General features: G+C 59.0%; 1 protein-coding gene across 1 annotated transcript; it reads right to left on the bottom strand.

The window, feature by feature from the left end:
- Positions 1-3,161: 3,161 nt before the first annotated feature.
- Positions 3,162-13,754, bottom strand: LOC140470131 (B-cell receptor-associated protein 31-like). Its single transcript, XM_072566576.1, has 4 exons — positions 13,663-13,754; positions 9,651-9,753; positions 8,095-8,195; positions 3,162-3,332 (listed from the first exon to the last, which is right to left on the bottom strand). The coding sequence occupies exons 2-4, from the start codon at positions 9,740-9,742 to the stop codon at positions 3,184-3,186; spliced, it is 342 nt and encodes a 113-aa protein (XP_072422677.1). The 5' UTR covers positions 9,743-9,753; positions 13,663-13,754; the 3' UTR covers positions 3,162-3,183.
- Positions 13,755-13,780: the final 26 nt, after the last annotated feature.

A 13,780-nucleotide genomic window follows, 5' to 3' on the forward strand; every position in this document is an offset into this window, starting at 1 on the left:
TGTCCCCGTAGTGCCCAGCGATGTACAGGTTAGGGTGGATTGGTCGTGCTAAATTGTCCCCGTAGTGCCCAGGGATGTGCAGGTTCGGGTGGATTGGCCCGTGCTAAATTGTCCCCATAGTGCCCAGGGATGTGCAGGTTAGGGTGGACTGGCCGTGCTAAATTGTCCCCGTCGTGCCCAGGGATGTGCAGGTTAGGGTGGATTAGTCAGGGGGAAACGTAGAGTGGACAGTGTAGGGGAACCGTTCTGGGTGGGTTACTCTTTGGAGGATGTGGACCGAATGGCCTGTTTCCACACTGCAGGAATTCTACAATACATTCTGTCGAGAGGGTTGGATTACAAGGAGAGATTGAGCTGACTGGGATTGTCCTCCTTGGAATTCCGAAGAATAAGCGGAGCGCCGTTATGGAAACACAAAATTCCGAAGGGAACAGATTAGATAGAAGCAGGGAGGCCGCTTCCAGTGGAAGGTGAAACTAGAACTAGGGGGAATGGCCTCAAAACAAGGAGGGGGGGTGGGTGGGTGGGGAGCACATTTCAGAGTGAGCTGAGGAGAGTTGTGAATCTGTGGAACTCCTGTGGAATTCCTGATTAAACCCCTCAGCCTGGAATATAACCCCTCGATTCCCCCTTCCTGATTAAACCCCTCGGCCTGGAATATAACCCCTCGATTCCCCCTTCCCGATTAAACCGCTCAGCCTGGAATATAACCCCTCGATTCCCCCTTCCTGATTAAACCCCTCAGCCTGGAATATAACCCCTCGATTCCCCCTTCCTGATTAAACCCCTCGGCCTGGAATATAACCCCTCGATTCCCCCTTTCTGATTAAACCCCTCAGCCTGGAATATAACCCCTCGATTCCCCCTTCCTGATTAAACCCCTCAGCCTGGAATATAACCCCTCGATTCCCCCTTCCTGGTAAAAGAAAAGTCTCTCTCAGACTGGAATACACTTTCACAGCCCAGCCCGGACAGTGAACGCGGTTGTACTTGGATTTCCAGAAGGCTGGTAACCTATGGGTAGTGCAGGAGCCCGGCGTGGCCGTGCTGGTGCCTTGGTTACGTCATGACACTGGCCTAAGGGACGGAGGACGGCGCGATCAGGTTTGTGAACAGTGCAATGGGAAGGCAGGAAAAGCAGGTTAAGAGAAGGGTACACAGAGTCTGCGAAGGAGAAGGCTCAGCAAATGGGTAAACAAACAACTCTGCCAGATGGGAGTGAGGTTACCCACACTGGCAGGGAGGGTGGAAAATGACTGAAGTGCTGAACGTGGCAGCACAGAGCGAACGGAGGAGCCCTTGCCCACGATGTACAAAGGTGTGCGGAGGCAGTGCTGAGGGAGAGGAGGTGCCTGTGGCTGATAAACTGCCGTCGCGTGTTAGTCACCTGGCCCGTCAGCTGCTGTCACATTAAACCCCGGATCAGCTTCCCATTTCCCAGGATCTTCCTGGCACGCAGAAGGTCAAGGATCAGGGGAGGGGGGGGGGGCTGACCTAAGGAGGAGGTCAGCAACTGCTCACAAGACCGGTAGGGGGTGGGCTGTTCAGAGGCGAAGAGAGGGACACACACACACGGTCAAAGGACCGCTAGAACGCTGGCCACCTCACAGGGGAGAGCTCTGCAGAGGGCACACGAGAGGCATGCCAGGCGCTGCCCCTCCCCACTCCGGCTTACAGGGTACGAGGGGAGCCTGGGAGAAGCTTTGGCCCCTGTGTCCCCAGGCCAGACTTGATCGCAGTCCGTAAAGTTATGAGAGGCACGGACTGGGCCGACCCAAAAATCGGCACACCTTTCTCCCCCATTTCCCCCACCACCCAGACTTGAAGTGTCTAAAACTAACATTTAAGGTGAGGGAGGGCAAGTTCAAAACGAGATGGGGGGGGGGGGGGGGGGCAGGCTGTGTTTTGGAAAACTCTGGAACAAGCTGCCAGGAGGCAGTGGCAGAGGTGGCTAAGATAGGGGGAGTTTAAGGGGCTTTGAGTGAAGCCCGTGAACATGCCAGGAATGGGAGGGACGTGGACCGAGGGCAGGCAGAAGGGGTCAGTTTAATTTGGCGTCACCTTCGACATGACATCATGGGACGGCCTGTGTTCTTAAAAAATAAACACCAGGGACGGGGATTATTTGGAGTGAGTCACACGATGCGGGAGGGAGGGACGGGTGGGGGAAGGTGCTGGGCTCACGTCCTGACCAGCAGAGGCACAGCCAGCTCACGGAAGACGCCGCGAGGCTGACGGAGGGCCAGTCCCGACAGAAAAGGGGGGGGGTGGTGGGGGAAGACGGGTCCCAAGTCAGACCCCGTTACACGGCCATGACACCCGTCGGCCCGGTGCTTTCGCCTCAGGCCGGGGCAACAACAGGAGAAGACGACAATCGCAGCCCACGCACTCGCTCGCAGCACCGGGCTGCCGGGGCAGGGAGGAGAGCTCCCGAGAGAGACGCACAGGGCGGGGTGGGGGGGGGAAAACCCACAAGAGGGGTCCGCGTGTGTGCAGATCGGCTGTCGGCCTCCCGAGACAGCTGCCTCCCGACGGAGGAGCTTTGCTGCCAACTGGTGGAGACTTCCTGCGTTGCAGCTCCCTTCTGGAAAGAGACCTCGGCAACCGAAATTAGTTAGAAATCACACACCACCGGGTCAGAGCCCAACAGGGTTAATTGGAAGCACCAGCTTTCCGAGGGCTGCCCCTGATGACTATAACCTGGTGTGGTGTGATTTTTTAAATTTGGTACACCCCAGTCCAACACCGGCAACACCGTATCGAAATTAAGGAAGCTCCCTCTAGTCTGGGAAACTGAAGATAAAGCTGTTTCTACATTCTTAAACTGAAAATAAAACTCCCTCTCCTCTCGCAATCTGATAGTAAAGCCATTGCCACACTGAAGGTGAGGGAAATACCTCCTCTACACCATCCCCCATCAACACACCCTGGGACAGGGGGTTAGACACAGAGTAAAGCTTCCTCTACACTGTCCCCCACTCCCAGGGACAGGGGGTTAGATACAGAGTAAAACTTCCTCTACACTGTCCCCCACTCCCAGGGACAGGGGGTTAGATACAGAGTAAAGATCCCTGTACATCGTCCCCCATCAAACACGGCCGGGAACAGTGACAGCAAGGGGGTTGGACACAAGGTCAGGGGAGAGGAGTGCACGGAGAGCGGAGTGACGGTCGCGGGGAGCACTCACAACCAGAGCAGCAAAGCGAAGCCGGCGATGTAGAGGTTCCTCTGGGCGCGGAACAGCTTCATGTGGACGTGGTCCTCCGCCACTGGGTTGTTCTTCAGGTCCACCTTGTCCGGGACACTGTACTTCTGGATCTCTCGGACTGCGTCTGCAAGGGGTGGGGGGGGTGGGGCGGTGAGAAAGACGGAGAGCCCGGTGTTCCCACGACCCTGATCTCGGATTCGTAAGGGGAGGGCGAGAGCAGTTCGGGCCCTTGCCCCGGGAGATGGCGAGGTCTGCGGATGCTGGAGGTCAGAGTCGAGAGCGTGTTGCTGTGGAAAAACGCAGCAGGTCAGGCAGCACCCGAGGATTTTCCTGCTCCTCGGATGCTGGCCTTGACCCACTGTGCTTTTCCAGCACCGCCCTCTCGACCCCTTTCCCCAGGGTTTAGTGGAAGGGGTGGCGGCACTCGATCTCGTCTTACAAGAAAATCGCGGCACTTAAACCAACTCGAAGGGGGGACCGAAATCGCATTACATCTAACACAGGCGAGGAAAGTTTGCATTCTGGCCACAACGGTCGAAAGTCTTCAAGGAATACGTGCTACTGGAGAACCGAGCGTAGATTGGGTCCCGAGAGTGGGGCTTGACAGGAGCGGTCAGCCCTGGGCGACTGTGGGAGAAATCCAGATTGTGGGTTGGGGAGGCGGATGGGTTTCAGAGATGGAGGCGAGGATGTCGTCCTTCCCCTGCCCCACAGAGGGTGGGGGCAGTGTGTGGACCAACCCCCCCCCCCCCCCCCCCCAACCCCCTCCCAAGGGAGCAGCAGGGGGCCAGATCAGTGAGTATGATCGAGGGTGGGTCAGAGATTTTTTTATAAAAATGTCAAAGAGGGAGTGGGGGGGGGAGAGACAGAGAGACCCACCTTGCGCTAGCGCTGTCTGCCGTCAATTCACGCACTGCAAGATCCCACAAAACCTGGGCAGCTATGGTGCAAGTTGTCAGTCTCCTTTCTCTCAGGACAAGTTGCCGATCGAGGGAGTACAGACCGACATCATTGCCCTGATCTTCCAACCCACCTCCCTACCTCTGTCACACACTTGTCTGTGCCAATCGGGCATCCTGAATTAATCCAGTCTCAGTTTAGTCGCCCTCATCCCATCTCCCCCTCAACCCTTCCTATCCATGTCCCCCCCCCATCCTTTTAAATGTTATCATTGTACCAGCCCCCACCACTTCCTCTGGCAGCTCAGTCCACACATGCACCACCTTCTGGGGGAAAAAGTTATCCCTCGGGTCCCTTTCCCCCCTCTCACCTTAAACCTACCCCCCTCTAGTTCTGGGCTCCCCCACCCCAGGGGGAAAGGACTTTGTCTATTTACCCTATCCACGCCTTTCCTCACGATTTTATAAACCTCTATCAAGGTCACCCCTCTCGATGCTCCAGGGAAAACCATCCTGGCCGATCCAGCCTCTCCCTCAAACCCTCCCACATCCTTTCCTGTACCCTCTCACAACATCCTTCTTGGAGCAGGGAGACAAGAACTGAACAGCTGTATTCCAAAAGTGGCCTCACCAACACATCCGCAACATGATCCACCCCGACTCCTAACCAATAAAACGAGCGTACCAAACGCTGCCTTCACTATCCTATCGACCTGCGACTCCACTTTCAAGGAGCTATGAACCTGCACTCCAAGGTCTCGTTGTTCAGCAACACTCCCCAGGACCTTACCACTAAGTATATATATTCTGCCTTGGTTTCTCCTTTCCAAAATGCAGCACTTCACATTTATTTAAATTAAACCCTGTCTGCCACCCCTTGGCCTATCGGATCAAGGTCTCATCGTCAACAGAGACCCCCCTCCCACCTGGCAATGCTCTTCTGACAGGCAGAAGATACACGCACCAACAGGTTTAAGGACAGCTTGTTCCCTGCCGTTATTAGACAGTTGGACGGACTCTCTAGCCCCAAATCACGTTGATCCTGTGCAGTGTAACCTTGTACACCTTGGTCTGTCTGAGCACCCGATGATTTGTATGTCCTGGTTTGCTCTGATCTTGAGATGGCACGGTGGCTCAGTGGTTAGCACCGCTGCCTCACAGCGCCAGGGACCCGGGTTCAATTCCCACCTCGGGGAACTGTCTGTGTGGAGTTTGCACATTCTCTCCGTGAGTTTCCTCCGGATGCTCCGGTTTCCTCCAACACTCCAAAGATGTGCAGGTTAGGGTGGATTGGCCCGTGCTAAATTGTCCCATAGTGCCCAGGGATGTACAGGTTAGGGTGGATTGGCCCGTGCTAAATTGTCCCATAGTGCCCAGGGATGTACAGGTTAGGGTGGATTGGCCGTGCTAAATTGTCTCCGTAGTGCCCAGGGATGTGCAGGTTAGGGTGGATTGGCCCGTGCTAAATTGTCCCATAGTGCCCAGGGATGTACAGGTTAGGGTGGATTGGCCGTGCTAAATTGTCTCCGTAGTGCCCAGGATGTACGGGTTAGGGTGGATTGGCCGTGCTAAATTGTCCCCGTAGTGCCCAGAGATGTACAGGTTAGGGTGGATTGGCCCGTGCTAAATTGTCCCATAGTGCCCCAGGGATGTGCAGGTGAGGGTGGATTGGCCCGTGCTAAATTGTCCCCGTAGTGTCCAGGGATGTGCAGGTTAGGGGGGATTGGCCGTGCTAAATTGTCTCCGTAGTGTCCAGGGATGTGCAGGTGAGGGTGGATTGGCCCGTGCTAAATTGTCCCCATAGTGCCCAGGGATGTGCAGGTTAGGGTGGATTGGCCCGTGCTAAATTGTCCCCGTAGTGCCCAGGGATGTACAGGTTAGGGTGGATTGGCCCGTGCTAAATTGTCCCCGTAGTGCCCAGGGATGTGCAGGTTAGGGTGGATTGGCCGTGCTAAATTGTCCCAGTAGTGCCCAGGGATGTGCAGGTTAGGGTGGACTGGCCGTGCTAAATTGTCCCCGTAGTGCCCAGGGATGTGCAGGTTAGGGTGGATTGGCCCGTGCTAAATTGTCCCCGTAGTGCCCAGGGATGTGCAGGTTAGGGTGGATTGGCCGTGCTAAATTGTCCCCGTAGTGCCCAGGGATGTGCAGGTTAGGGTGGATTGGCCGTGCTAAATTGTCCCGTAGTGCCCAGGAATGTGCAGGTTAGGGTGGATTGGCCGTGCTAAATTGTCCCGTAGTGCCCAGGGATGTACAGGTTAGGGTGGATTGGCCGTGCTAAATTGTCTCCGTAGTGCCCAGGGATGTGCAGGTTAGGGTGGATTGGCCCGTGCTAAATTGTCCCCGTAGTGCCCAGGGATGTGCAGGTTAGGGTGGATTGGCCGTGCTAAATTGTCTCCGTAGTGCCCAGGGATGTGCAGGTTAGGGTGGATTGGCCCGTGCTAAATTGTCCCCGTAGTGCCCAGGGATGTGCAGGTTAGGGTGGATTGGCCGTGCTAAATTATCCCCGTAGTGCCCAGGGATGTGCAGGTTAGGGTGGATTGGCCGTGCTAAATTATTCCCGTAGTGCCCAGGGATGTGCAGGTTAGGGTGGATTGGCCGTGCTAAATTGTCCCCGTACTGCCCAGGGATGTGCACGTTAGGTGCATTAGTCAGGGGTAAATGAAGAGTAATAGGGTAGGGGAATGGGTTTGGGTAGGTTACTCTTTGGAGGGTCAATGGCTATATGGATACGAAGGGCCTTTTTCCACACTGTACGGATTCTGTCCGCCAGCACCGCTTACAAAAACAGCCTTTCGCTGCACTTAGGTACCTGCGACCACAATAAACCAAAAGGAGGTGAGGACTGTGAAGGGCTTATGCCTGAAATATCGATTCCCCTGCTCCTTGGAAGCTGCCTGACCTCCTGTGCTTTTCCAACGCTATGAAATCAAATCATAGTACTCTGGAGGTAACCTCTTTCGCTGTCCCACTACCCCAATGTTCGGTCTTGTAACGTACTGACAAAGGCGAGATGTTCAGTGCGCCAAGGATCAGGTGCTGTCGGCGGGGGGTGGTTATGGGTGCGGGAGGACAGTGCAGATGTGACTCCCTGCCGGCCACCCTCCTCCTCCTCTACCTCCACCTGGTGGACGTCCTCGACCTGTCCATCGTCTTGAGCTGCCATGCCCTTGCTCCCAGAGTGCGAGATTGCCGCGGGTAGGCTAATTTGGATTCTGAACGGCCAGTCACTTATACTCTTGGCGCGAGCAGGCAAACATCTCGGAGACCGAGCGACGGCTGTAACTTGCGCCTCTGAACTGAAGGCAGGTGGATCACTCCGTCGTGATGCGAGTTTCACTGACGCGAATGCGCTGTGACGCGACTGACAAACTGGGGACGTTTATTCTACAACGCGAACTTTTAAAACGTGCGTTGGTTGTAGTAGTTTAAGCGCTGTCTCTACAACACGGGGTAGTGTGCCAGAGTGCAACCATGGCATTATGGAAGGGCTACCCTTATCCCATCGAGAAAGGACGCCCCCCAAGAGCAGAATGCATCACGTGAGGCAAGCACCAAATTGCGAAGTACGGGAGCACGTTTTTACGAGTGGTACATCAGTGGTTTTTTTGAGAAAATGTTTAAAGGCGAGGATGGCTTTTTAAAAAAAAGTAGATTAAAAAACCAGTAAAGATAAAACCAGATGGTAAAAGTTTCTAGTGTTGATAAAAAGGGAGCAGCCCAAGTTAATGTCAAGAGCATGGAGCTGGGGAGGTTGTCAGATCGGAAACAAAGAGGGGACTTGAGACAAGTATTTCACACCTGCCTTCGGAACAGAGAAGTTTTTCAACGGGAGAAGGAAAAAAGGAGCAAAGATGAACTTAAAACCATCACTAGATGAGGAAAGAAATGAGAAATGGGAGCAGGGTTCAAGAACAGGTGTTAACAACCTCATCGCCCAGGATTGTGCGCACACTCCCCTCCCTCATTCAACAATCAATTCACACCTACCAAACATCAGGAAGATGAGGAGGGCGATGAGGAAAAAGAAGAATTTATTGCCGTACGATACCACCAAGTTGAAGAGGCCGGAACGGAAGAGCTTCTGCCACCTGCAGGAATAGGACGACACTCCGCATCAGAACCGCAGTCCGCTCAATAAGCCAGTCACACGGGGACGCTGATATGGAGGGGGACGGGGTGGGGTACGCAGCACCGCTCCCCTCCCCTCCCCTCCCACTGAGGTGGACAACACGCGGAGATATCCCTGACCTGTTAGCGCAGCCTCGCAAACGCACTGAGCCCCGACAAATCTCGGGCCTGCGCAGCAAGTGAAAGGTGGGAGGCCTTTGTTGCTGGAAACTGTGGTTCAATCTCAGGCCACTCGGCCCTTACGTCGCTGCCCTGCTTTCAGACACGAGGGAAGCAGCAGAGTCAGACTGCCTGGCATTGAGAGAATGGGGCAACATTCCCCGCCAAATCTGAACACGTGGCACTCCCGCGTCGCTGACCCTCCCACGGCACCCGCTCCCTCAGCACTGACCCTCCCACAGCACCCACTCCCTCAGCACTGACCTTCCCACAGCGCCCACTCCCTCAGCACTGACCCTCCCACAGCACCCACTCCCTCAGCACTGACCCTCCCACAGCCCCCACTCCCTCAGCACTGACCCTCCCTCAGCACTGACCCTCCCACAGCGCCCACTCCCTCAGCACTGACCTTCCCACAGTGCCCACTCCCTCAGCACTGACCCTCCCACAGCACCCACTCCCTCAGCACTGACCCTCCCACAGCCCCCGCTCCCTCAGCACTGACCCTCCCACAGCGCCCACTCCCTCAGCGCTGACCCTCCCACAGCGCCCACTCCCTCAGCGCTGACCCTCCCACAGCGCCCACTCCCTCAGCGCTGACCTTCCCACAGCGCCCACTCCCTCAGCACTGACCCTCCCACAGCGCCCACTTCCCTCAGCACTGACCCTCCCACAGCGCCCACTCCCTCAGCACTGACCCTCCCACAGCACCCACTCCCTCAGCACTGACCCTCCCACAGCACCCACCCTCCCACAGCGCCCACTCCCTCAGCACTGACCCTCCCACAGCCCCCACTCCCACAGCACTGACCCTCCCACAGCCCCCACTCCCTCAGCACTGACCCTCCCACAGCACCCACTCCCTCAGCACTGACCTTCCCACAGTGCCCACTCCCTCAGCACTGACCCTCCCACAGCCCCCACTCCCTCAGCACTGACCCTCCCACAGCCCCCGCTCCCTCAGCACTGACCCTCCCACAGGATTTGCTCCCTTGGCACCAAGAAGGACAGATAGAAGTCGGGGCCGCTGAGCTTGGAAGAACTCGAAGTGATCTCAGAAAATGCCACTGGGGAGAAAGGAGGGGCTGGAGAGTACTAAACGCCAAGGTGAAGACAGACAAACTCAACGTTCGGACGGCATGGTCTCCTGTTCCTGTGTAACAGGCTGGGGGAGAAGGAGTGGGGGGGGGGGGGGGGCTGAATGGCCTCCTGGTGCTGTCTGAGAGAGCCCGAGTAAAGAGGCAGAAATGACTTACCGTTTTGCAGAAACAAATGGAATGCACATCAGCAGCAACGCAAACACCTCGGCATAAAGGAACCCGGCCACGGCTGTCCATTGGAGACTCATAGTGACAGCACCTAGAGGGGAGGGAGGCACACACATCAGAGAGGGCACAGGGAGCTTTACTCTGGATCTAACCCCCTGTCCCTGGGAGTGGGGGGGGACGGTGTAGAGAGAGGTTTACTCTGTATCTAACCCCCCTGTCCCTGGGAGTGGGGGGACAGTGTAGAGGGAGCTTTACTCTGTATCTAACCCCTGTCCCTGGGAGTGGGGGACGGTGTAGAGAGAGCTTTACTCTGTATCTAACCCCCTGTCCCTGGGAGTGGGGGGACAGTGTAGAGGGAGCTTTACTCTGTATCTAACCCCCTGTCCCTGGAGTGGGGGACAGTGTAGAGAGAGGTTTACTCTGGATCTAACCCCCTGTCCCTGGGAGTGGGGGGCAGTGTAGAGGGAGCTTTACTCTGTATCTAACCCCCTGTCCCTGGGAGTGGGAGGACGGTGTAGAGGGAGCTTTACTCTGGATCTAAACCCCTGTCCCTGGGAGTGGGGGGACAGTGTAGAGGGAGCTTTACTCTGTATCTAACCCCCTGTCCCTGGGAGTGGGGGACAGTGTAGAGGGAGCTTTACTCTGCATCTAACCCCCTGTCCCTGGGAGTGGGGGCAGTGTAGAGGGAGCTTTACTCTGTACCTAACCCCCTGTCCCTGGGAGTGGGGGCAGTGTAGAGAGAGCTTTACTCTGTACCTAACCCCCTGTCCCTGGGAGTGGGGGCACTGTAGAGAGAGCTTTACTCTGTATCTAACCCCCTGTCCCTGGGAGTGGGGGCACTGTAGAGGGAGCTTTACTCTGTATCTAACCCCCTGTCCCTGGGAGTGGGGGGACAGTGTAGAGGGAGCTTTACTCTGTATCTTACCCCCTGTCCCTGGGAGTGGGGGGCGGTGTAGAGGGAGCTTTACTCTGTATCTAACCCCCTGTCCCTGGGAGTGGGGGACAGTGTAGAGGGAGCTTTACTCAGTATCTAACCCCCTGTCCCTGAGAGTGGGGGACAGTGTAGAGGGAGCTTTACTCTGTATCTAACCCCCTGTCCCTGGGAGTGGGGGGCAGTGTAGAGGGAGCTTTACTCTGCATCTAACCCCCTGTCCGTGGGAGTGGAGGGACAGTGTAGAGGGAGGTTTACTCTGTATCTAACCCCCTGTCCCTGGAGTGGGGGGCGGTGTAGAGGGAGTTTTACTCTGCATCTAACCCCCTGTCCCCTGGGAGTGTGCGATGGGGACAGTGACTAGCCGCTGTCCGTGTCAGGGGTCATGTCTCAGACACTGCACACGATACACACACCCCCCCTCACCCAAGAGTCCACCCTCCATCTACCACACACACCCCCCGCACACACTCCCCCTCCCCCCAGAACCCCCCGCACACACTCCCCTCCCCCCAGAACCCCCCCGCACACACTCCCCCTCCCCCCAGAACCCCCCGCACACACTCCCCCCTCCCCCCAGAACCCCCCGCACACACTCCCCTCCCCCCAGAACCCCCCGCACACACTCCCCCTCCCCCCAGAACCCCCCGCACACACTCCCCCTCCCCCCAGAACCCCCCGCACACACTCCCCCTCCCCCCAGAACCCCCCCGCACACACTCCCCTCCCCCCCCAGAACCCCCCGCACACACTCCCCCTCCCCCCAGAACCCCCCGCACACACTCCCCCCCTCCCCCCAGAACCCCCCGCACACACTCCCCCTCCCCCCAGAACCCCCCGCACACACTCCCCCTCCCCCCAGAACCCCCCGCACACACTCCCCCTCCCCCCAGAACCCCCCGCACACACTCCCCCTCCCCCCAGAACCCCCCCGCACACACTCCCCCTCCCCCCAGAACCCCCCGCACACACTCCCCCTCCCCCCAGAACCCCCCGCACACACTCCCCCTCTCCCCAGAACCCCCCGCACACACTCCCCCTCCCCCAGAACCCCCGGCACACACTCCCCCTCCCCCCAGAACCCCCCGCACACACTCCCCCTCCCCCCAGAACCCCCGGCACACACTCCCCCTCCCCCCAGAACCCCCCGCACACACTCCCCCTCCCCCCAGAACCCCCCGCACACACTCCCCCTCCCCCCAGAACCCCCCGCACACACTCCCCCTCCCCCCAGAACCCCCCGCACACACTCCCCCTCCCCCCAGAACCCCCCGCACACACTCCCCCCTCCCCCCAGAACCCCCCGCACACACTCCCCCTCTCCCCAGAACCCCCCGCACACACTCCCCCTCCCCCCAGAACCCCCGGCACACACTCCCCCTCCCCCCAGAACCCCCCGCACACACTCCCCCTCCCCCCAGAACCCCCCGCACACACTCCCCCTCCCCCCAGAACCCCCCGCACACACTCCCCCTCCCCCCCAGAAACCCCTCAGCCCCCCCGCACACACTCCCCTCCCCCCAGAAACCCCTCAGACCCCCGCACACACTCCCCTCCCCCCAGAAACCCCCCAGACCCCCGCACACACTCCCCTCCCTCAGAACCCCCGCACACACTCCCCTCCCCCCCAGAAACCGCTCAGACCCCCGCACACACTCCCCTCCCCCCAGAAACCCCTCAGATACCCCCTGCACACACCCCCCTCGTGCCCAGAAACCCCTCAGACCCCCCCGCACACACTCCCCTCCCTCAGAAACCCCTCAGACCCCCCGCACACACTCCCCTCCCCCCAGAAACCACTCAGCCCCCCCGCACACACTCCCCTCCCCCCAGAACCCCCACACACAGTCCCCTACTGCCCTGCCAAGGAAACCCCTCAGACCCCCCTGCACACACACCCCTCCCCCCAGAAAGCCCTCAGCCCCCCCCCTCCCCCACCCCCACCAAGGAAACCCCTCAGAGCCCCTGCATCCCTCCTTTTGGAAACCCCTCAGACTCCCTGCACCCCTCTCCCAGGAAACCCCTCAGAGCCCCTGCACCCCTCCCTCAGAGGCCCTGTACCCCCCTGAGGGAAACCCCTCAGAGCCCCTGCACCCCTCCCTCAGAGGCCCTGTACCCCCTGAGGGAATCCCCTCAGAGCCCCTGCACCCCTCCCTCAGAGCCCCTGCACCCCCTGAGGGAAACCCCTCAGAGCCCCTGCACCCCCTGAGGGAAACCCCTCAGAGCCCCTGCACCCCCTGAGGGAAACCCCTCAGAGCCCCTGCACCCCCTGAGGGAAACCCCTCAGAGCCCCTGCACCCCCTGAGGGAAACCCCTCAGAGCCCCTGCACCCCCTGAGGGAAACCCCTCAGAGCCCCTGCACCCCCTGAGGGAAACCCCTCAGAGCCCCTGCACCCCCTGAGGGAAACCCCTCAGAGCCCCTGCACCCCCTGAGGGAAACCCCTCAGAGCCCCCTGCACCCCCTGAGGGAAACCCCTCAGAGCCCCTGCACCCCCTGAGGGAAACCCCTCAGAGCCCCTGCACCCCCTGAGGGAAACCCCTCAGAGCCCCTGCACCCCCTGAGGGAAACCCCTCAGAGCCCCTGCACCCCCTCGCCCAGGAAACCCCTCAGAGCCCCTGCACCCCCTGAGGGAAACCCCTCAGAGCCCCTGAACCCCTCTCCCAGGAAACCCCTCAGAGCCCCTGCACCCCTCCCCCCAGGAAACCCCTCAGAGCCCCTGTACCCCCTGAGGGAAACCCCTCAGAGCCCCTGAACCCCTCTCCCAGGAAACCCCTCAGAGCCCCTGCACCCCTCCCCCAGGAAACCCCTCAAAGTCCCTGCACCCCCTGAGGGAAACCCCTCAGAGCCCCTGCAACCCTCTCCCAGGAAACCCCTCAGAGCCCCTGTACCCCCTGAGGGAAACCCCTCAGAGCCCCTGTACCCCTCTCCCAGGAAACCCCTCAGAGCCCCTGAACCCCTCTCCCAGGAAACCCCTCAGAGCCCCTGCACCCCTCCCCCAGGAAACCCCTCAGAGCCCCTGCCCCTTTCCCCGAGAAACCCCTCTCTCTCTCTCTCTCTCTGTCTCTCACCTCTCCGGTGTAGATGGTGGGAGGGGGGCGGGGTGACGATGAGGTCGGTTGGGGGGAGTGGGGGGTGGGGGGTTGGGGGAAGATTCGAATGCGATGACGCTACTTCCGGCGAGACGGC

The sequence above is a fragment of the Chiloscyllium punctatum genome, chromosome 50 (genome assembly GCF_047496795.1).
Source record: "Chiloscyllium punctatum isolate Juve2018m chromosome 50, sChiPun1.3, whole genome shotgun sequence".
NCBI classification, from domain to species: Eukaryota; Metazoa; Chordata; class Chondrichthyes; order Orectolobiformes; family Hemiscylliidae; genus Chiloscyllium; species Chiloscyllium punctatum.